Source organism: Leptinotarsa decemlineata, unplaced genomic scaffold, assembly GCF_025532065.1.
Source record: "Leptinotarsa decemlineata unplaced genomic scaffold, Ldec_3_MD MMD2_tig00026328_RagTag_RagTag, whole genome shotgun sequence".
In the NCBI taxonomy this organism is placed as follows: domain Eukaryota; kingdom Metazoa; phylum Arthropoda; class Insecta; order Coleoptera; family Chrysomelidae; genus Leptinotarsa; species Leptinotarsa decemlineata.
In genome coordinates, this window is record NW_027412688.1 from 37,296,510 (window position 1) to 37,317,501 (window position 20,992).

At 32.8% G+C, this 20,992-nt stretch overlaps 4 protein-coding genes across 9 annotated transcripts; 2 read left to right on the forward strand and 2 right to left on the reverse strand.

Moving 5' to 3' along the window:
• Nucleotides 1–1,466: 1,466 nt before the first annotated feature.
• Nucleotides 1,467–4,713, reverse strand: LOC141485597 (uncharacterized). Of its 2 annotated transcripts, none has more exons than XM_074182548.1 (3): nt 4,607–4,713; nt 3,889–4,271; nt 1,467–2,529 (listed from the first exon to the last, which is right to left on the reverse strand). In XM_074182548.1, exons 2-3 carry the CDS (start codon nt 4,238–4,240, stop codon nt 1,595–1,597), a joined length of 1,287 nt encoding a protein of 428 aa, XP_074038649.1. In that variant the 5' UTR covers nt 4,241–4,271; nt 4,607–4,713; the 3' UTR covers nt 1,467–1,594. The 2 variants fall into 2 exon arrangements, with proteins under 2 accessions (XP_074038649.1, XP_074038650.1); XM_074182549.1 differs by lacking the exon at nt 4,607–4,713 and adding an exon at nt 4,360–4,542.
• Nucleotides 4,714–6,421: 1,708 nt separating this feature from the next.
• Nucleotides 6,422–8,533, reverse strand: LOC141485598 (myb/SANT-like DNA-binding domain-containing protein 3). 2 transcript variants are annotated; one of them, XM_074182551.1, is made up of 5 exons: nt 8,067–8,533; nt 7,654–7,878; nt 7,393–7,464; nt 7,193–7,261; nt 6,422–6,550 (listed from the first exon to the last, which is right to left on the reverse strand). In XM_074182551.1, exons 1-5 carry the CDS (start codon nt 8,199–8,201, stop codon nt 6,422–6,424), a joined length of 630 nt encoding a protein of 209 aa, XP_074038652.1. In that variant the 5' UTR covers nt 8,202–8,533. The 2 variants fall into 2 exon arrangements, with proteins under 2 accessions (XP_074038652.1, XP_074038651.1); XM_074182550.1 differs by having other exon boundaries at nt 7,615–7,878; nt 8,067–8,532.
• A 579-nt stretch (nt 8,534–9,112) lies between these two features.
• LOC111503720 (uncharacterized) lies at nt 9,113–14,432 on the forward strand. 3 transcript variants are annotated; one of them, XM_023158097.2, is made up of 8 exons: nt 9,113–9,656; nt 9,712–9,918; nt 11,774–12,242; nt 12,355–12,830; nt 12,930–13,163; nt 13,220–13,744; nt 13,798–13,910; nt 13,968–14,432. In XM_023158097.2, exons 1-8 carry the CDS (start codon nt 9,320–9,322, stop codon nt 14,304–14,306), a joined length of 2,700 nt encoding a protein of 899 aa, XP_023013865.2. In that variant the 5' UTR covers nt 9,113–9,319; the 3' UTR covers nt 14,307–14,432. The 3 variants fall into 3 exon arrangements, with proteins under 3 accessions (XP_023013865.2, XP_023013863.2, XP_023013864.2); XM_023158095.2 differs by having other exon boundaries at nt 13,798–14,432; XM_023158096.2 differs by having other exon boundaries at nt 9,724–9,918; nt 13,798–14,432.
• Nucleotides 14,433–15,403: 971 nt separating this feature from the next.
• LOC111503721 (uncharacterized) lies at nt 15,404–18,418 on the forward strand. Of its 2 annotated transcripts, XM_023158101.2 has the most exons (4): nt 15,404–15,657; nt 15,715–15,984; nt 16,758–16,813; nt 16,864–17,120. In XM_023158101.2, the coding sequence occupies exons 1-4, from the start codon at nt 15,459–15,461 to the stop codon at nt 16,978–16,980; spliced, it is 642 nt and encodes a 213-aa protein (XP_023013869.2). In that variant the 5' UTR covers nt 15,404–15,458; the 3' UTR covers nt 16,981–17,120. The 2 variants fall into 2 exon arrangements, with proteins under 2 accessions (XP_023013869.2, XP_023013868.2); XM_023158100.2 differs by having other exon boundaries at nt 16,758–18,418.
• Nucleotides 18,419–20,992: the final 2,574 nt, after the last annotated feature.

The following is a 20,992-nucleotide window of genomic DNA, read 5'->3' on the forward strand; positions in this document are numbered from 1 at the left end:
AGTCCAAAACGAGCACCTTTCCAAAATACCGACTCTTCTCTACGCAGGTGTAACAAGAAGGAGGTAGTGTTTTATTAGCTATTTCCAGTGTTGCTCCGGTGAAATTTCAACCTTAAAATAGTACTTTTGAAGAAATTGTACATCAGGATTACTGATGGTATTACACACGAAATTATTAAATTTAGGTATTTTTGTTTTTTGAATTCTCTTGGTTACAGTCTAGCTAACCTTAGAAAATTTATATTAAAAGCATTTCTGCTGGTTGAATGTTGAATTAATTTATTATCTCACTATCAAAGCTCCATTGGTGTAGACGCCCGGAATGCTCAGCGCGTTTAGTAAGTGATGTTATAGCGTTTCTTTCGAAATTCAGGATGAGATCGGCTGTACTGGTTTTAATACCATCAAACTTGAATGCAGTATATTTCATAAGTAGAAAATATTTCAACTAGTGGAGGAATAAAACGCCAAAACGTATTAAGTTTGAAAAAAAAATAGATCACAGAACTCCAAATAACATTTCAATGAGTTCTGTGGCATAGACAGACTATATTAAGAATTGACGAGCTTTCTAAAATTCTTCTTTCTTATTAATTTTTATTGGCCTTTGATACTAGGACTACTCAACCGATATGGATATCGTTTGTTACTGATCATATTTGAAAATGTTCATGTTAGGAAATCTTCCGAAAGAAGTGTAACATGTTTCACAACATGACGTCAACCCAACAGACTATGCATTTAGGTATTGGAGATGACAATTTCAACAAAAATGTTATGCTATATCAAAACTTTCAACAATTTGAGTATAATGACATTATCAACATTTTAAGATATTTAGACTTGGCACATCAGATACACTGTCAAAAGATTGAACCAACAATCGTGTTTCTAGATTTTATTTCGAAATATTTATTTGCATCTTGATATATGAGATGATTCTTCCTCACTTGGGGGCTTTGATTACGAAATGAAGCTATTACTTTCTTTTAGACGAAGGTATAGGTACTTTGTGGGAGATGAATCAAGAGAAAGATCAAACTGTTTGATCTTCCTCATGAAGATGATCACTTGGTGATCGAAACACGTGTGGAGTTGTTAAAATAATGGTTTGGTGTTGGGAAAAAACTCCAGTAATATATAGTAACGAAACAGTTAAAGGACAAGTCAACGCAGGTTTTTGATAATAACCCTTACTTCATATTTTTATATAGATCGTCAATGACATAATTGTAATATTATGATTGAATTTTCATATCCTTAGCCAAATACTAGATCCACAACTGTTTTCTCACCTACGGCAAATTCTAATTTTCTTATCTACAGAAAAAGTGAAATTCATAGTCAATCACTTCTTAAATTTGAAAATACCATTAGGACTTTCTTTTATGAATAATAACATATGCTAATGATAGTTTTTAACACTATTGTTAAATATATAGTTCAACCACAATGATAGTCTGTCAAACGTTTTTTCAATCTATATTTATGTATTTATATTGTGTTGCGAATAAACATATTACAATTGGACAATAACTGGTGAGCAGTTAAAATTACACGTAGTTACAAAGTAACGTAGTTTACACCTATAATTTCAAATGTCAATTTTCTCAGTTTTCAGTGGAGAACTCTGAATGAAAGTTTCATTTTTCCCAACGTGAGTTCTTTCATGTTTCTGTAAGTTCCCTTTCTGGGTGAATGATTTTGTGCAAAATTTACAATTAAATGGTTTTTCTCCTGTATGAGTTCTCTCATGATTCTCCAAATGACCTCTCTGTTTGAAGGACTTTTTGCAAAATTTACAATTGAATGGATTTTCTCCAGTATGAGTCCTTTGATGATTCATCAATGTAATTTTTTGGGCAAAAGTTATTTTGCAAAATTTACAATCAAATGGTTTCTCTCCAGTATGAGTTCTTCGATGAATTATCAAGTTACTTTTCTGTTTGAAAGATTTTTTGCAAAATTCGCAATTGTATGGTTTCTCGCCAGTATGAGTTCTCTGATGATTTTCCAACCCATCTCTGCGAGTGAACGACTTTTTGCAGAATTCACATTTGAATGGTTTTTCTTTAGTATGAGTTCTTTGATGTAGTATCAATATACTACTTTTATAAAAAGACTTTTCGCAAAATGTACAATTATATGGTTTTTCTCCAGTATGAATTCTTTGATGAATTATCATGCTGTTATGTTGAGAAAAAGGTTTTTTACAAATATTGCAACTGAATGGTTTTTCTCCGGTATGAGTTCTTTGATGAACTAACAAGTTTGCATTCTGAGAAAAAGACTTTCTGCAAAATTTACAATTATATGGCTTTTCTCCAGTATGAGTCCTTTGATGATCTTTCAATCTACTACTTCTTTTAAACGATTTTTTGCATAGTTTGCAATTAAATGGTTTCTCCCCAGTATTAATTCTTCTACGATTTTCAACTGGAATTCCTTCTCTAGAAAGGGCGTGATATATATTTTCTTCCTTGAGGATTTTTTCGTCTTGTTCCTTGAGGAACATCAATGACTTAGTATCTGTAAAAAGAATAAATTATAACTTATCAAGGTTTTTAATTTTTCATTAATAAAATACACATATATATCCAAGATTATACTGATTATACTGTTAAGAAATAATTATACGATTATCTGAAGATGTTCAAAACAGTTCATAATTTATCAGATGTTAATTATTAGCAGTTATTCTAAGGGGCATAGTGTCAATGCATTACACTTAAATCCAAATAAATGTTAGAAACTCATTTTCATCTCGAGTCTGTAAAATGTCAGGCTTTACACTTTGTGCTGGTAGAGACCTAGGCGTTAAATCTATAAAAATCATCAAATGTGCCATAAGTTACATTCATACTGGAGTACAACTCCATTATTTGGTCAGTTCACTATAATATCGGTGTTGAATGTTAGGATAAATTTTTAAGATATTGTACATATCAGCTATGTGTTCACAAATACATATTAAATATGTTATAAATTTCAAATCTATTACAAGGGAATTCAGCAGCACCAAAAAATGCAGGAAACATAGTACTGGCGACTTGTATTGTACATAACTGTATCAAAAAATATTATGGATACTCGTGCAACTATGCAAAAATGAGCTTACAAACTCTGAACTGCAAAAATTTCCTTTGCAAGGTGGAAATGCAACAGGAAATGCTTTTCAAGTAAGAGACACATTTAAAAATTATTTTATTTCTCTGAAAAAATTAGAAACATTTGTTATGTTGTTTTTTTTTACAGTGAATTAAAATTAAGAGAAGTTCGTCATCTTGTGTTTTCATTTCTTCTCCGATTTCCTTCCAAATATTATTTTTGAAGTTAATGAATATTACTGAAGTGTTTTTCCCAACACCAAACTGTTATTTTAACACCTTGACACCTCAAGCATTGAGTAATTGACAGGCTTTAGCAAAATACAGAAACGTTCAGTGTGTGGGTTCTTTAATAAATTATTTTATTTTTGACTCAATCTTAGGAGACTAATTTTTTTTAAATTTATGTGAATTGTGACTGCTTTCAATTATCAACATTTATATCTTCATTTATCAAATAGGGCAGCTCCATTTGGAAAATAAAACTTGAAATATAAATTCATCTGAGCTAAAAGGATGATGATTATAGAGGACTTTACCAGACTACTATAGGTAAGCTGTAAGATCGACCTAGATAATTGACCGATGTATCAGATAAAATTAATAAATGGTGTACTGAAAATGGACTGCAACATTATATTGCAAACACAGGTTTAGGCCCATTCCAAATGTACATTTGCCCTTGTTCGACCAATAATGAGCTATGGAATATTCAAAAATACTACAGACGAGAGAAATTCATTTAGAGAGTGATGAAGTACATATCACACACAAAACTTACCTGTGGTAGTGCCTGAGAAAGAAGAGTTTCCGTCTTCATACATGTAACTGCTTCCTACAGAATCATATTTGAGTTGTTCTGATTTGTCTACTGGACTATCGATAATAAAATTATGTCCAAATTCTCTTAGTTTTTTTTCTCCAGTATTTTCATAAAGAATATCGATCTCCTCACTTTTGATTCGTTCATGGTGACTAAGCTCAACTTTGGAACCATCTGTTGTACTTTCAATTATTCTTTCCTCTTTAATTTCTTTCTTGATATCTTCATAATGAATATAAAGATTTTCTTCACTTTCAATTTGTTCCTCACATTTTACCTCCTTGTGTTTTTCAGAGGTATTGGTATCCATCGAGCTTATTCAAATTTAAATTTTTTGGAAACTGAAACAAAATATTCATTATTGAATCAATGTGAAGGAATAATGGAAGGCAGCACATTTGGCGAGAAATGTATATATGAATTACGTACTAATGAATATTGATTTGATAGCAATGTGTTCATAACCCGCAAAATCCAGTGATGGATATCGGTCTTCAGCTTTCTACTATGGTTAGGTTGACTTTGTTGCTTATAGCACCGTATAGAAGTTGTGTACGGAGTTTATAGTCATAAAGCACCTTTATAGTCAGGGAACAGAGTAAAGCATAAAGTTAAACTAAATAGCTATAGCGGATTTATGATTTTTTAAAAATGATAAAATACAATGAGTACTCACGCGTAATTTAGGCAACGATAGTGCATAAAATATTTGTCATAGGATACTGAAAATTAATGCTGAAGAAATCCATTCTTACTTTAATAAAGAATATTAACGGCCGATTTCATAAAGAAACATAAAGGTTACTTTAACTTTAAATGATACTTTAATAAATATTTTTGATTTCATAACCAAGTTAAAGTGTCCTTTAAGCCAAAAACGTCCTTCAAAGTTAAAGTGTCGATTTCTCTACTTCAACTCGCTAAAGTGTCATTTAACTACAACATAACCTCAATTTTAATAATTGTTATTTGTTGTGCTACTCGCTACGTTTGCTAGTTTTGTGTTCGTTTAGCCATAATAATCATAAAAATATGAATAATTTTGAAACGTCTAGCTCAAGTTCATCTGATGAAGAATTTATTTATACTAGAAGACCAAAAGTGTATAGGAAAAGAACAGACTGCTTCGAAAAATATGATGAGCTTGACTTTTACCAACGTTTTCGCTTAAAAAAACAAACTGTTTTGTATCTACTAGATGAAATAAAAGAACAAATTCAGTTACCTACTAATAAGTAAGTTGTAAAATTTGTATTATTAACAGAATTATAAAAAAATTTATTTATTTTTTAGAGGTGGGTGCATTACACCATTACAACAATTATTGTTGACTTTAAGATTCTACGCATCAGGAAATATGCAAATAATCGTATCAGATTTTATGGGAGTGTCTAGAAGTTCAGCTAGCAGGATTATCAAAAAGGTGTCTATTGCTATTGCCTCACTAGCCCGACAACACATTCGCATGTATGAAAATAAAAGAGAATTGGAAGAAGCAGTTGAAAAATTTTATGAAATAGCTTCATTTCCCAAAACCATTGGAGCAATTGATTGCACATTAGTTAAAATTGATTCTCCCGGTGGAAATGATGCAGAAATATTCAGATGTAGAAAATCTTATTTTGCATTAAATGTTCAGACAGTAAGCGATGCTAAATTGAAAATTAGAGATATTGTTGTGAGATGGCCAGGATCGGTGCATGACCAAACAATTTTCAATAATAGCAGTTTGAAGCAAAAATTTGAAAATGGTGTATTTGGTCAGTATATGCTAATTGGTGACAGTGGATATTCTCTAAAGCCATATCTTATGACTGAGTTACAACAAACTAGAACACCTGCTGAAAATGTATACAATGAGTCTATAATAAGGACTCGAAATGTAGTAGAGCGTCAATACGGTTTATGGAAAAAACGATTTCCCGTTTTGAGGTTTGGCATGAGACTAAAACTAGAAACCACAATGGCAGTAATAGTCGCAACTGCAGTTCTTCATAACATTGCCATTGATATGAATGATAACTTTACTGAAGAAGATGAAATAGAGGAAGACGATGAGGATGTATTACCCCCCATGGAAAATAATCCAAATATAGCAGAAAATATAAGGAATTTGATAATTAATGAACATTTTGCTAGATTGTAAATACTAATAATAATTAAAAATCAGTGTTATGAAACATTTAATTTATTTAATTGTTTTTCTTTTAATTTGATTTCTAAATCCAATAAAGTCATTTTTTTTAAATGTTCTTCTTCTTCTCTCTCCCTTCTCCTAGATCTCCCCTTCTCCTCTGCTTCTACCGTTTTTTCAAGAAGCTCCTTTTTCTTTTTATAATAATCTTCTTTTGCATTATATAACGGGTTTATTTTGGTTGGGTGTAGTTTTCCGTTGGCTTTTCTTTTTAAATTATTAGGTGCATAACTACTCCAATCGATTTTTTTCTTAATATGCGTTTGCTGGGAACAGACAAGAGTTATATAATAAAAATTACAACTGTACCACACACAATTCAAAACTCACTTTTTTACCTGACATGCTCCCTGAGGGTGTCATTGATCTAGGAGGTGATATCTGGTTCTCCTCCAATACAATTTCTTCAGTAAATTCAGGTACTATCTGAAAGCAAATGTACTATTACATTTTTTGAGGCCCTAACTTAAATATTAGCTTTAATCAGCATAAATTAAAAGGTTTGGGAAAAAAAGTTTTTGGCTTTCTACTTCTCCATCTTGATACAAAAAAAATATAGGTATCTTCGAAAGAAAGGAAGGAAGTAATCAATTTGAAAATAAGTAACTCTATACATAGATGTGTAGATTATGCGAAGAAACAATTTTCAGACACATACTGGAAGGAAGCCCTCCTGAAACAGCTACTTTCATATGAACATTGAATTACACGACAGAAAAAAATTCTTTCGAAACAATACTGAACAATGAATACTGAATTATACAGAAGATACTTTGTAATGTAATTCAATGTTTATATGAAAATAGCTGTTTCAGGAGGACTTCCTTCCAGTTTTTATCTGAAAGATTTTTCTTTGCATGATGTACATAGAGTTACTTATTTTCAAATTGATTACTTCTTTCCTTTCTTTAGAAGATTTCCACATAATTTTTGTATCAAGAAGAAGTAGTAGAAAGCCAAAAAATTTCTTTCCCAAAAATTAATCACTCCTAAAAATATAAACCCTTCAATTCAAAATAAAAGGTCTTTCCGAACTATGGTTTAGTAGTAAAAAAATCTATAACTTACTGATTGCGTAGAAATCTCTGACATTTCATCTTTGGCTTCTCCTGCTGCAATTATTGTCATTTCTGAATCCTGTAATAATATATTCAGAATAATTAATATTATACAAGTATATTCCCAAGACAAAAAATAACAAATTTATCTTGACAACTATTAACAGGTTGCTAATATATTATCATTTAAAAAACGGTTTATTTACTCACAACAAATTGTTGAGGATATTCTTTTAGAAGTTCTTCCTTTAAAACTGAAGATGATGCATCCATTCCAAGATCCTATAATATCACATACAATTAATATTTAATTTTATTGCCCTAACCAATACAGATAAAATCATGAAAGAAATAATGTTTTTAACCATTAACCAAATTTTAGTTTGGTAACTGTTAAAACAAAATGATTTGGTTATAAAAAAATGTAATTACATTTATGAAATCGCTATCCAAGCTGTTATTCAAACCCACCAGCGTTTTCATATTTATTATATTTAGGGTTGCTTCTGTTACAGGATCTAAATCAATTTTTATTGCGGGACCACCCCCTGTTCCCGTCATATATGATTTTTGTTTCGCCATATCCTTTCTAGCTTTTGTTTTCAGATTATCAAATTTTGCTTTAATCTGAGATATACTTCTCACTTGTATATTTCTGGAGTTGAAGCTGGAAAGTACTTTGCGCCATGCCTCTTCCTAAAATCATATTTAAATTTATTTATATTGAGGTATCTAACTACATAAATATATATAGTTTTAATTTATTATTTCAAGCTCACACCCTTCACCCTTGATGAAGAAAATTAGGGTTATGATTACATTAACATGTATTCTACAATAAATAAAATACACACAAAAAAATTGCTTGTACTTGTAATACATACCTTTTCTGCATTCGTTACTTTATTAGTAGTTTTGCATTCTAAAATATGCTTGAATTTTTCAATTTCTTGTATTAAATTCATTTCTTCCTCCCGAGAAAAATTTGACGAGCGAACTTTCTTATTTAACATTTCCATTTCTGTCCAAATAAATCGTCCTCACAAATACAAATAACAAAAACATCGAACACCACAACTCTTAACCTTACTTATTCAAACACTGAACTTAAATACTCGCCAAATATGACAAATCTTGTCAAAATCCATGAATTCCAGGTTGACCAACATCTTAAAAATTACTTAAAAGATACTTTATGGAAAGGGCACTTTAATATTAATTATGAAACCAAATGACGGCAACAGCTACTTTAAAGGGGACTTTAGTGTAAAGTCTCCTTTCGGTAAAGTGGACTTTAGATATTGATTATGAAATCGGCCGTAAAAATAATTAATATAATAGTATTAAAAATAGAAAATAATAAGACGCATGCGCTGTTGACACAATAGAGTTTCGATCCAACAATCAACCGTATTCACTATTCACGTAAAATTGGTTGTGTTTTGGTGGTTTATAGTTGGCAACACTGATATCATTGAGATGCCAACTGTGTAGTGATGCCAACGGGTCAAAAAAAATCCCCTGAGAATATTTTATAATCGTCTAAATTCACATTAAGATACCTTATATTTTTGCGATTTTTTTGCTCAATATAATTATGACAGTAGATAAAAAACACAATTGAATATTTTTAATAATAATGCAGTTGACTCATTTATTGCCTTTACGTTAGTACGTGACATATTAGAATATGGAATAAAATTCACACACGAACCAAAATTCCTTTGAATGCTAAACCGTACCATCATTAAGCTTTGCAGCAACTCCAGCGATTATTTATTTCTCACTTCATTTTTCAAAACACTGTAAATAGAAAATTCCGTGGTTATCTTTTTTCCTCAAAAAATGACCTAAATAATTTTTCACCCGAAAAATTCTCCCTAAATTTAGGGGAGAAAATTCCAAAGTTGGCATCACTCTAACAGTGAAAGCTTACGTAACTAAAATGTCAAAAGTCAAAATATGTTCAAAGTATTTCTCCAGTTCCTTGTGCTTCCTTATTATTGTGAGGAATTCGACTACTGATTCTACTCGCCATCTACTCTACTTCACTGACTATTTTTAACTGAAAATGTAGCGAAGAATGTTCAAGCTCAACAATTAATTCTTCATAGTTTTTTATATATATAAACATATCATGGATATTGGAGAGGAATATCCAAAAGTTCTCACTAATGTAACATGTAAAACAGAACCAGAAAATGATTCAAATCTAATATTTTTTCAAAGCAACTTAGAAGATGAACCATCAGAAGGTAATGTAGAAACGCTTATAATAGAAGTAGTTGAAGATGAGGATTATACCCAGACTTCATCACATACAATATCTGAACCAAACATAATATCAAAACACAACCTGATAGAATCTTCCTTCATCAAAAATGAACCTCCTGGAGAGATCACACCTGGATATGTTACACCCAGAGTAGAGTTTCCCGATTCTTGTTCAGTCAAACATGAAACTGATGATGAAAGTAAGTACTAATCACCTAATTTTTATGTAAAATAGTAAACTCTATTCGACTTCAGGCATTTCCAAAGTAAAGACAGATAAATATTTAAATCATTGTTCTCTTTGGTCGATGAATAATAATGAATGGGTTTGTGATCAATTTGACCCAAATAAGGCTGAAATATTGTCTATTCCAATGAAAATAGAGAACGGATCATCCAAGGAAATGTTAGATGACCCGAACTATTACCCAACAAGTGTCTGCAACAATGTTTCTGAATCAGGTAAAATGAAAGATTTTTCCCGAATAAATTCTTGAAAGAGTTTCCCTAATTTCTCTAATAAAAGAAGCTAAGTACAAAATATAAATTCAACATTAAAAACGCATAAAAAATATGACAAGAAACAATCACAAGTTTGTCAAAATAAAAATGTTTATTTTTCATTGTGAAATATTGAATATTTGAACTACTTTGACAGAAAATCGTGTATAAAACAAATACGCTTTTTTAGTAAATATGAGTTAGTTTTTGCCTTTAACAACTGTATTGCTTTGTTATAAAAAAATTATCAGTTTTAGGTTGTACACCTTTTAAATGTAGCAGTTTTATTTCAGTATGTCAGATTGGATATGTGCAATGATAATTATGATTATGTCCTAATTCAGAAAAATTATTTTTCAATAATATATTTCGAGTTGTCATTTCAGTTATTATAAATTTTGTGATAATCATTGATTTTGATTAGATACATTGAATTATAGTTTGCTTTCACAAAATTGCTTACCCTTTTTTAAAGGTGCTTTCACTTTACTTGTAATAATATTGTTTTTTTATCACAACAAACCATCAAATATGATAAACTTTCACAAATGCACACATACAGAAAATATCTGTAAAAATCTGTTTTCTCGATAACCCCCTATGAATGACAACTCTCAGAGGTCTCACCTTCTAACGTGCGATCCTGAGCTCATATACTCAAAAAGTGTAAAGCCTCATAAAATTTCAATTGTTTATTCAAAATGATATGACTTGAGGTGAATCAATACATATTATTTCAAAAATTTATGTTGACATCACTAACAAATCAATTAAGAGATTATAATGAGAATTACCATGCAAAGAATTCAAGAGCAGTCAAAAACACATTTTGACAAAGCCTATCTACAATTTTGATGAATTTTTCAAAATAATTAAACGGGATAGATTTCTGTTTGAATTAATTGCCTGAAATAGTGATCTTATACTATCATGTGATCTCTAATAGTTTATTTATCAAGTCGAATTTCATTGTCCAATGTTATTGTGTTTATACTGTTTATTCTGTTTCAAGCTTTCAGCTTATTTATTCGTCTTTTACTTTAGACTATTTCAGATATTCTCTGATGACGTATGTATAAACTTTGTGTTTCTGAATACGAATCATTATCATACCCAAGTATGGATGTCACTTGTGCAAAGTAGATAGTTTTTAGACTCAACATTCTATTCTGAAGTACCCTTTTATCGAAAATAATCCCTAGATTTTTTATTTTGGCAATTACCTCTATATCTTTTCTATTGATTTTATATGAAAAATCAATTATAATACTGATCCTCTTGGAGGAAATTTTATGGCATTTGTCTGAAGGTAATTGTAATCAACTATACCACCTAGAAGTTATGTAAAATCATACTGCAGTTTTTATTTGCTTCAATCTTCAGATCATCTACAAACGTGAGAAATGAACAATGGGCAAAACATATAGCCGTATAATTGATAAATAAACTGAACAAGAGCGGTCCCATGCGAGATCCTTGAGGCACTCCTGATTGTACTTCAATTTGTCTTGATAAAGAGATTACAAGGCAGGTTACACTGCTCAAGTTGAAGTGTCTTTCAAATCCATTGCGGTATATTCCATGCTATTTCTGCAGTACATCATAAGTGTTTGATGTCCCTGCGTATCTGTTCTGAAAAATATCATTTTGAATGGTATTTGTAAGAAGAGTTGGTGTATTTATATGAGCACTCTAGGCAAGCAACTGTTCACAAACGTTCTATAATACTGAAACTAGCGAAAATAGCTTTCTATTTAATGTAATACATTACCTTCCGAATTTTCTATTTCTAACAAAGATTATTTCAATTTTGTAGAAGAAACACCCATTTTGAAAGTCAGACAAAAAACGAGGCCTGAAAAATGTTTTTTGTGCGAGATCTGTCGGAAATCTTTTTCGAAAAGCTTCAATTTACGTCGCCATCTCCAAGTGCATTTATTGAAACAATCACAACAACCGTTCAGTTGTAAGATTTGTGGCAAACGTTTCACGAGGTTGAAAAATCTGAGATTACACTTGAAAAACTCCCACGTGGAAGAAAGGTTCGAGACCAGGAGTGAGGAGTACCAGTGCTACCATTGTGAGAAGGTATATCGGAAAAGGCGGCTCTTAGTGATCCACATGCAGATCCATAGGAAAAAGGTTTATCAGTGTGGAAGCTGCACGAAAAGTTTCAGATTAGAGAAATCCTTGATGTGGCATCGTACAGTCCACTTGGAAAAAGAATTCCGATGTCCTCTTTGCGAGGACGTTTTTTTGAGTTTGCGCAATTTGAGGAGACACAGGTTAGTATTTGTAAATCAATTCATTGCGTATTATGCATGTATTATGTATTATTTGGTAAAATTGAATATACATTTTACCTGGACTTTGAACAACTTGTCTTTATTTTTGCAGGTTCCAGTTTCATCTCTTCCAAAAGTACAAATGTAAACATTGCCCAAAAACCTTCGAATCCCAGTCCGGTTTTGTCAAACACGTAAAAAGACATTCACTGGAAAAAATTCTCCAGCTTGCTGTAAGCAAGCCGGAGAGGTGGAGCAAAACTTGTAAGCGGTACCGCATTTCTAATAAAGGAGACCTCTTCTTATGCGAAGTTTGTGGATCTGTCTTTCGTTCACTAAAATTTTTCGAGAGACACAAACAATCACACAAAAAACAGTGCCAATGCGAGTTCTGTGGGAGGCTATTTGGTCATATGGAAACTCTTCATCATCATTCACAGTTTCACACAGAAAGTGCCAAGTTCCAGTGCGAAATTTGCGGCAAGAGTTTTTTGATGATGAGACAATTTTTGCGTCACAGGAAAATCCATGCTCAAGAACCATCATCATTTCTGTGTGAAACGTGTGGGAGATCTTTCAATACAAAAGGTAAAAAACTGGGTTGCATGAGTTTTGAACAGGAGAGATATATATACAAAAATACTCCTTACCGGTTGTTTTGTACTTATTAGAGACATTTTCTTACAGATGGTTTCTCTAAACACAGACGTATCCACAGAAAAAAAGCTTACGAATGTCTTGTTTGCGGTATGAATTTTTCCCTAGTTGAGTATTACGATGATCACATGAAACGTCATAAAAAGCGCCCTTTCAAATGTACTGTGTGTCCACTAGATTTCACACAAGATAAACACCTAAAGAGCCACATGCAGACTCACGAAAAGAAACGTATCTTGGATCTGCAAAAGGACAATTGGAGAGGTGAACCATATCATATTAAATGTTAAGTTGAAATATTTATCCATAATTGTTTATAGATGTACCATGTGGAACAACAGAGAAAGAAAAACGTAGTCAGCCACTCGTTAGTTCCAAAGAAAATCTCGGCCATCGCTGTAAAATATGTTTGAAAACTTTCCCCTTCAGAAGCGTCCTGATCAACCACGAGAAGTGCCACTCCAACAACAAATCTTTCAAGTGCCCCATTTGCTTCAAATTCTTGAAGACAAACCTAGAGCGGCACATGAAAGTTCACTCAGAAGAGAGACCTTTCGAATGTTCTGTCTGCAAGAAACGTTTTCGCATAAGAGATCAGATGTACAAACACATGAAAATCCACGCTGTTGATCCGACTTTCGTGTGCTCGATATGCTCCAAAGGGTTTTTCTCGAGCTTTGCTTTAGCACTCCACAGAAAGGTTCACGCTGGAAACGAGGAGTACCAGTGTAACGTATGTGAAAAGAAGTTCTATCAGATGTCGCTATTGGAAGAGCATTTGAGACAACATACAGGAGAGAAGCCCTTTCAGTGCGAGTTCTGCGAGAAGAGATTTCGCATCAAAGGTAATAATGAAAAAGGTTTTCATAGAATAATCAATAATAATAGTTTGTTGTAGCGTTTTATACTAGGCATCAGAAGAAGAACCCTGAGAAAAAATTGTTTCATTGCAGCATCTGTTCGAAACGGTTTTGTGTGGAGAGAGACCTCAATGGACACCTGAAAGACCACGTAGGGTCTAATTGCCCCGTTTGCAAGAAAGTGTTCAGTAACTTGTATGACTTGCAGGTGCACACCAAGATGCATTGGGGAAAGAACAAAATCGAGTGCGATATATGCAAGGAAACATTCACATTGAAAAGCAGTCTCAAGCGGCACGCTCTCCTACATACAGGAGAGAGGCCATTCAAATGTAACTTATGTTCGAAATCTTTCCAACGCAACTCTCATCTGAAGGGGCATATTGAGATGGTTCACAGAAGGAAAATGGTTTCTGGAAAGTCTGGAGCTTCTAATGAGAAATCACATGATGATGATAAACACAAGAGTATTACAGATGGAGAATCGCCAGAAAAAAAGAAAGTGATAATCAGGGTAATTTCTAAAAAAAGGATTAGGGAATTATGACTTAGATAATTCAAAGATAGTGTGGGTGGGTCTGTCTTAGCGATTGTAAAGTATTTCAATTTGATGAAATAAGAATGTAAAAAATGTAATTCATTATTCAATTTAATAAGAAAGTTGATTCTCTTTCCTGGGTTTTTTCATTCTTCCTATTTTAAAAAAAGGTCTTTTCTGAATAAAGCACATAGTAGTGCTAAATAATGAAAAGAGAGTGTGAGTTGAAAGGATTTCTAAATCAGTGTGACTGATTCCGATAGTGGAAAAAGCATATAGATTTCTTTTGAGTTTCTGTTGTGTACTTAGAGCATATCTGGTTTATGTAGTTGTAAACTTCTTTACATAAGTGTCTCAGCTCCCAAAATGGGTTTACATCGACCAACCCTCCCACAGTGCATAATTCAGCTTGGTCAGCAGACCAAATTGTGTCACTGTCACTCGTTTCTTGAAAACATGTTTTGCACCAACCTGGTGGACAGTGTGAACGATAAGGGAATTATTATAAAACTTTACAAAACCTTGTAATCTGATTCGCCTCTTAGTATTCCTTGGAGTGAGATGGATTACCCATTAGGCCAACAAAGCCAGGGTTCAGTGCGCAGAAAATTGGATCAAGAGAAAACTCGAAATCCTATCCTTATCCGAGATATAGCTTTAATCAGCACTGAACAGCACTGAACTCAACAGACTTTAAGAAGTGTCATTTGTAATATTACTATTTAGAGTTTTGTCCTGAATTGGTTTGAAATCAAATTTGAACCTTTATTTTCGTCCTCCACTGACTATTGACTTCAACAAAATCTAAGTGCAAATTTAAAAGAGATGTGTAATCAGCATACATCTAAGTGGTAAAAAACATAGAAAGTTTCAATTCTCTTTTCTTCATTATGATTTCCTATCACTCAGTAACGTCTACATCCATCAATTTATTCATGCTGAATCACAGTATTTTAGCATTCTACTGTGGCTAAAATATGCACTGACCTGGTTTTCCGATATAACAGTAAAGTCGCGTGAATATGCCTGTGTCGCAATAAAACGCCTACCTATTTTGAACATCAGGTTAGGTTAGAATAATGGTTTGACGTCAAATGTCATTATTGGTTGAATCTTTTGACAGGTGACATTTATTGTTTACTATGTTAGGAAGATTGAAAAATGGATAAAGATGAATGCGAATTGAAACCCTTAGAGAAAACTGAATCATATTGGCAACAGACTATAGCTAGGATCAAGACTGAAATAACAGAGGAGGAATCAAGGGATCCAGATGAAAATGAAATATCCAAGGAGTATATTTCCAATGCAGCACACTCTGATTCCTATACATGGGTTACAAAAAACCTTCCGCAGGACAGTAAGGAAAGATAAACCCAGTTGGATGTTTGAGGTGGTCATTCATATATAATTTTAGATTTCGACGCAGAATTTAGACCCAAAAGAGAGAATTCCGAGTGTTGTGTAGAACAAGATGCTACCGCATTAGACCTGATCAAGATCGAGATCCCTATCAAAGATGAAAATATGTTGGATGCTCCCGAATACTTTTCAACAGAAACGGATCTTCCTGAGTGTGACATTCGCCAAGTAGAAGTAAAGAATGAAATAGAGGCATCTGATGAAGAAGGCAGCTTCAATTCGCAATTGCTTCTGCAGAATAATGATGGAGATGAATTGAAGAGAGGTAATTTATAATTGAAGTTCTCTCTTAAATACATTCGTATTAGTATTTTTTAATATTCAGGCAGATTATTGAACAATCGCAAATCTGATTTGAAAGTTATTTTATAAAGAGAAGGCTTTTTGTCTTTTCTATTAAAAATGTATAAACACACTTTCAAGAATAAATATCATGGCAGTAAGGATACCAATGCTTCCTTAGAGCTATAAATATATTTTGGAGTATTTGTTAGGTTTGTTAAAAGGTATACTGTTAAAAGTTAAAAGGTATATCGATTATACATAAAAATAGGGAGAACTATGAATCTACAGCCACATACCACACAAGGCGGTCAAATGAACTGAATCTACCAATTCCAAATTCATGTTTTTCAAAACTCGTTGATATATATTGAAATCAGCATGTACAATAAACTTCTCAATGAAATCAAAAAGACTTCTTTTATCATATTCAGAAAAAAAGTAAAAAACTATTGAGTGATTCAGCCTAGTATAATCTACAAGAATATTTTGCGGATGCCAAGTAATTTAGAATGTGTAGAATATGTGATTATACTATGTAAAAAACATATTTTTATTCGTATATATATAAAATCAAATCATTGATTTGTTTTGATTAACAATACTTGATTGATACAGTACAAATAAAAGGTATAAGAAAGTAGCTTTTGACAACAAAAATATTCAGAATAAAAAACAATGACAAGAAAATGAAATTCTGCAGCTCATAACTGCCAAGTTTTGGTAAATCTTTAAAGCTTAGTGTATTTATTTCAGATTCTGACAAAGGAAGACTGCAGGACAATACAGAAGAACGACCTTATCAGTGTGAAGTGTGTTTGAAATCTTTTACCAAAATTAATAATCTGAAACTACATTCCAGGCTTCACTCAGGGGAAAAAATGTATCAGTGCACCTTCTGCCCAAAATCTTTCACGCAAAGCAGTACTCTGATGAGGCATTTGAAGATTCATACAAGGGAAAATCCATTCGAATGTAAATTATGTTCGAAAACTTACACTTCTGAATCTGGTTTTAGGGAGCATGAGAAAACACACGAAAGAGGAAAACCTTATCAGTGCAATATCTGCTCTAAATCTTTCTCTCAACGGTGTAATTTGATGAATCACGAGAAAATACACATTGGGATCAAACCATATAAGTGCAAATATTGTTCAAAATGTTTTACTGAGGATGGTAGTTTAACATCACACTTGAGAATCCATACAGGGAAAGATCTGTTTTATTGCAAAATCTGCCCCAAATCTTTCTCATGTAAATCTGGCCTTGTGAAACATGAAAAAAACCATGCAGGAGAAAAACCTTATGAATGCGAAGTCTGTTCAAAATCTTTTTCTAACCGGCATGCCTTGTTGGTGCATTCGCGAAGTCACACTGGAGAGAAACCATTTCGGTGCGATGTCTGTGAGAAATGTTTCTGCAGTAATTATTCGTTGTTGGTGCACTCCAGAATTCACACTGGGGAAAAGCCTTATCAGTGTGAAATCTGTTCCAAATCATTCAGCAGCAGTTCTGATTTGGTTGTACATGCAAGAATTCATACAGGAGAAAAACCATATCAATGTGGAGTCTGTCCGAAACAATTCACTTCTAGTTCGGGTCTTGTAGCGCATGAGAAAGTTCACGCAACAGAAAAACCCTTCACTTGTGAAGTATGTCAAAAATCATTTAGTCGAAAGGCGGCTTTGAAGAAACATACTCTGAGGCCATCCTGTAAGTCACGGGAACTAACCGTTTTGTGATGAAAAATTTGTTTCAGATTTTGAATTCTTCTCATAATTGTGAAGGATTGAAATTATCCCGTCATAAAGAATATAGTTTAATTTATTTCTATTCATTGAATGATTTGCTATCGTATCTCTTCTTGGTTTTTACCTCACTTTAAGCCATTTCTCTTAAACGTCATCGACAGTTGAAAAAACCTAAATGAAAAGAATGTTTGGCTCAGTCTATAATTTCACATACGTGAATTCATAGCAAAACATTTTTTATACATTACTCATAATACAGTACATACAGGAGAAAATCCTTACTCGATAGAAAAACTAAGAGTTTGATCCCAATTATTCAATTAAATTGACTCCGACTCGAAAAATTCCACTATAGAACAGATATAGTCAAGTCGATGGCTACAAAACTTCAAGATCTGACCCCGTGTGTTACGAAGTATACAAAAAGTAATATCAAGAGAGTATTCATCATGTACAATGTATCGAACTTGATGTGGGGTATACATTTGAAGTACATGACTGATTTTATATATTCATATGGAAGATAATCTACTTCTTTTACTCATAGATTGTATCTATATCTGAGTGATGTTGATTGGTTTCCTTTAATTGAAAAACTCTTATAATTTATTCAAAATAGTTGCTATTTATTTACAATTTTGTTAATAAAAAGAAAAATCAAACTGATTTATTAAATATTTCAAACCTTGTCTCCCTTGGAAATATTCATTCGCTGAGTTCCAGGTACTTCTGCCAATAATTCGGTTACTGGTCAAGTTGGAGCTGTACTGTCAGAAATATTAAATCATGTTATGTGGAGGTTCGAAATTATTGAAGTAATCTAAGGCATTTTTGTAATTGATAGTTATAACAGCCTGGATTCAAAAAAGTTTGAACCTATCAGCTATTAGTATAGATTTAGTGAGATTCAACAGTTTTATTTTGAACTGTTGAGGAATTTATTCACTGAAGAATTTATTCACTAAGATTATTTTTCGTAGTTTGCAAACTTAAAGAAAAAAGATCATATTACACAATACACAAGAACTGTGTGACTTGTTGAATTCATTTTACAGTTGATGTTTAACTATATATGCATTAGAAATTGAGCTTTTTATTTGTGAATGTATCAGACATTCATTGATTGACATTAACTTGAGTAGTAAATTATTCTGGAAATTAACCAAATGAGTGTGAAACCTAAATAAATAACAAACTTGGAAACATGCGGAAAACAATGGGCGTGTAGCCTAGAAACTTAAAAATTGGTGGGTGCGGCATGTTACTTGCAGATTTAGGTTTTTGCCAATACAGTACACAACTGTAACTGAAAAAAATAAGTAAATCCTGTGAAGAGATTCTTCGGATAAATCACCGTGGTTACTGAGGCCATAAAGTCATGAATGTAAAAAAAAGGCTATATAAAAATGATTTTTACAAATTTCAGATGCAATTTTTGCATATATTAATTCTGGCTTCAACAACAAAAAATTTGTTGAATGTTTGGTATGCCATATCAAAGCTGTTTCACTGTATATCTCACGAAGCACGTCTTTAATAGAGAGGCAACTATATAATCCAACAAACCTTATTCCGAATATCAGTACTGTACGGGGTTCCTCAGAGCTCAATAAAAAAAATTCAAAATTGCCGATATATCGACGTGTATTTACGTCTTTTTCAATGTGGAAATACAACTTGGGTGTCAAATATATAAAACAAATATGAACTTCTAAAATCAAATGAAACAGCGCATTACTGCCATATCTTTTTTTGATTATTTGATCATATACTATGGCGTTACGGTCACAGTATATAATACATGTGATGCTATACTATGATAACGTGTTCTGTAGTTCTGACGTACTAAGGTAATTGGCACAGACTGTAGCAATACCACAGAGCCACAGATTACAATACATAAAAAAACTTGTGTTCATGAAGCCACGGAACACGGAAGAGATTCTTCTGTTTCTGTGAAGGAGCACAAACACTTTAATCATAGAAGAGGTGTTCCGTAATTCATACTTACAATTTTAATTCTGAATTCACAGTTGTGAATATAAGTTGAGAAAACAATTGAAATTATGAATCTAAGGCAAATGGAACTTCAAACGTTCAAGCCAGTCTCTATATACCTACACAGTAGGTTTAATGGACTGACGCCTATCAGAAAACAACTACTCCCCTGGCTAATACCACGAAGGGCGTTGGATTATATCAGACAGGCGTCAGTGCAGGAATCTTCACAGAAAATGTCCTGCATATGCAATTGGCAATACAACTGAAAGAGTCGACCTTCAATTATGGAACGGGCACACTTGCAGCAGACCGGTTTCGGGCTTATTAGCCACTCATCAGTGCAAGATAGTGACCATCATCGACCTAAAGTCAATGATATTCCACAATTGAAAATTCGGAATTCTTTCAGAGTATTTCATTCCTCTTCCGAAGTTGGAGCGAACATCAAAAATGTCACTCCATCTAGTGGACGAGGTACTAACCAACTGCATATCCGTAATTTGCCCGATTCCTCTGAATAAGGAAGAAAAACTTTCTTATTAGTCAATGGGCTATGCTTGAAGACTGGCCCTTCGTGGTATTAGCCAGGGGAGTAGTTGTTTTCTGATAGGCGTCAGTCCATTAAACCTACTGTGTAGGTATATAGAGACTGGCTTGAACGTTTGAAGTTCCATTTGCTTTAGATTTGTTTACTGCCAGTCTTCAAGCATAGCCCATTGACTAATAAGAAAATGAAATTATGAATTTGTGTGAGCCTTCTAGGCTTTCGTACCAGTATCTGTAATCAGTAAACTCATCTAATCTCATTTACTTTTTACCCTCGCTACGATAGATGTCAGCACGTAACATTGCAAATGTACTTGGTCTTTTAAGGATCAAATGTTAGAACTAAATACAACATCAATACAATAAAAGTAGTTTTCAAACAGGAAATGAATGTTAAAAATTTACATATTCGCTAGGTTTGCTAAGTGTGGCTGAGAAATTATGGTCAACTCAAATGTTCGGCCGAGTAAAAAAGACATTTGGAATCACTTGAAAATTTCTGAAATTTTTCAAATAAATCACGCCCACAATTAACAGAAAGTTTATTGTGAGAAAGTTCCGATAAGGGGTCTCAGGTACAGACAAGAAATTCTATTTTTGGATACTTAATTCCGGTACATGGAATCTAAACGGCACTAATACCGTAGATCAAAACGATAAACCATAAAATATATAAAAGTGAAACTTCAAAAA

Coding starts and splice junctions, on each gene's coding strand:
- LOC141485597 (XM_074182548.1), bottom strand. CDS start 4,240: ATGGATACCAATACCTCTGAAAAACACAAGGAGGTAAAATGTGAGGAA. Junction 2,530..3,888: donor TTTCTCAGGCACTACCACAG/GTAAGTTTTGTG, acceptor TTCTTTTTACAG/ATACTAAGTCATTGATGTTC.
- LOC141485598 (XM_074182550.1), bottom strand. CDS start 8,201: ATGGAAATGTTAAATAAGAAAGTTCGCTCGTCAAATTTTTCTCGGGAG. Junction 7,879..8,066: donor AAGTAACGAATGCAGAAAAG/GTATGTATTACA, acceptor ATATGATTTTAG/GAAGAGGCATGGCGCAAAGT. Junction 7,262..7,392: donor AATATCCTCAACAATTTGTT/GTGAGTAAATAA, acceptor ATATTATTACAG/GATTCAGAAATGACAATAAT.
- LOC111503720 (XM_023158095.2), top strand. CDS start 9,320: ATGGATATTGGAGAGGAATATCCAAAAGTTCTCACTAATGTAACATGT. Junction 12,243..12,354: donor CGCAATTTGAGGAGACACAG/GTTAGTATTTGT, acceptor TTATTTTTGCAG/GTTCCAGTTTCATCTCTTCC. Junction 12,831..12,929: donor GAGATCTTTCAATACAAAAG/GTAAAAAACTGG, acceptor ATTTTCTTACAG/ATGGTTTCTCTAAACACAGA.
- LOC111503721 (XM_023158100.2), top strand. CDS start 15,459: ATGGATAAAGATGAATGCGAATTGAAACCCTTAGAGAAAACTGAATCA. Junction 15,658..15,714: donor AAAAAACCTTCCGCAGGACA/GTAAGGAAAGAT, acceptor ATATAATTTTAG/ATTTCGACGCAGAATTTAGA. Junction 15,985..16,757: donor TGGAGATGAATTGAAGAGAG/GTAATTTATAAT, acceptor TATTTATTTCAG/ATTCTGACAAAGGAAGACTG.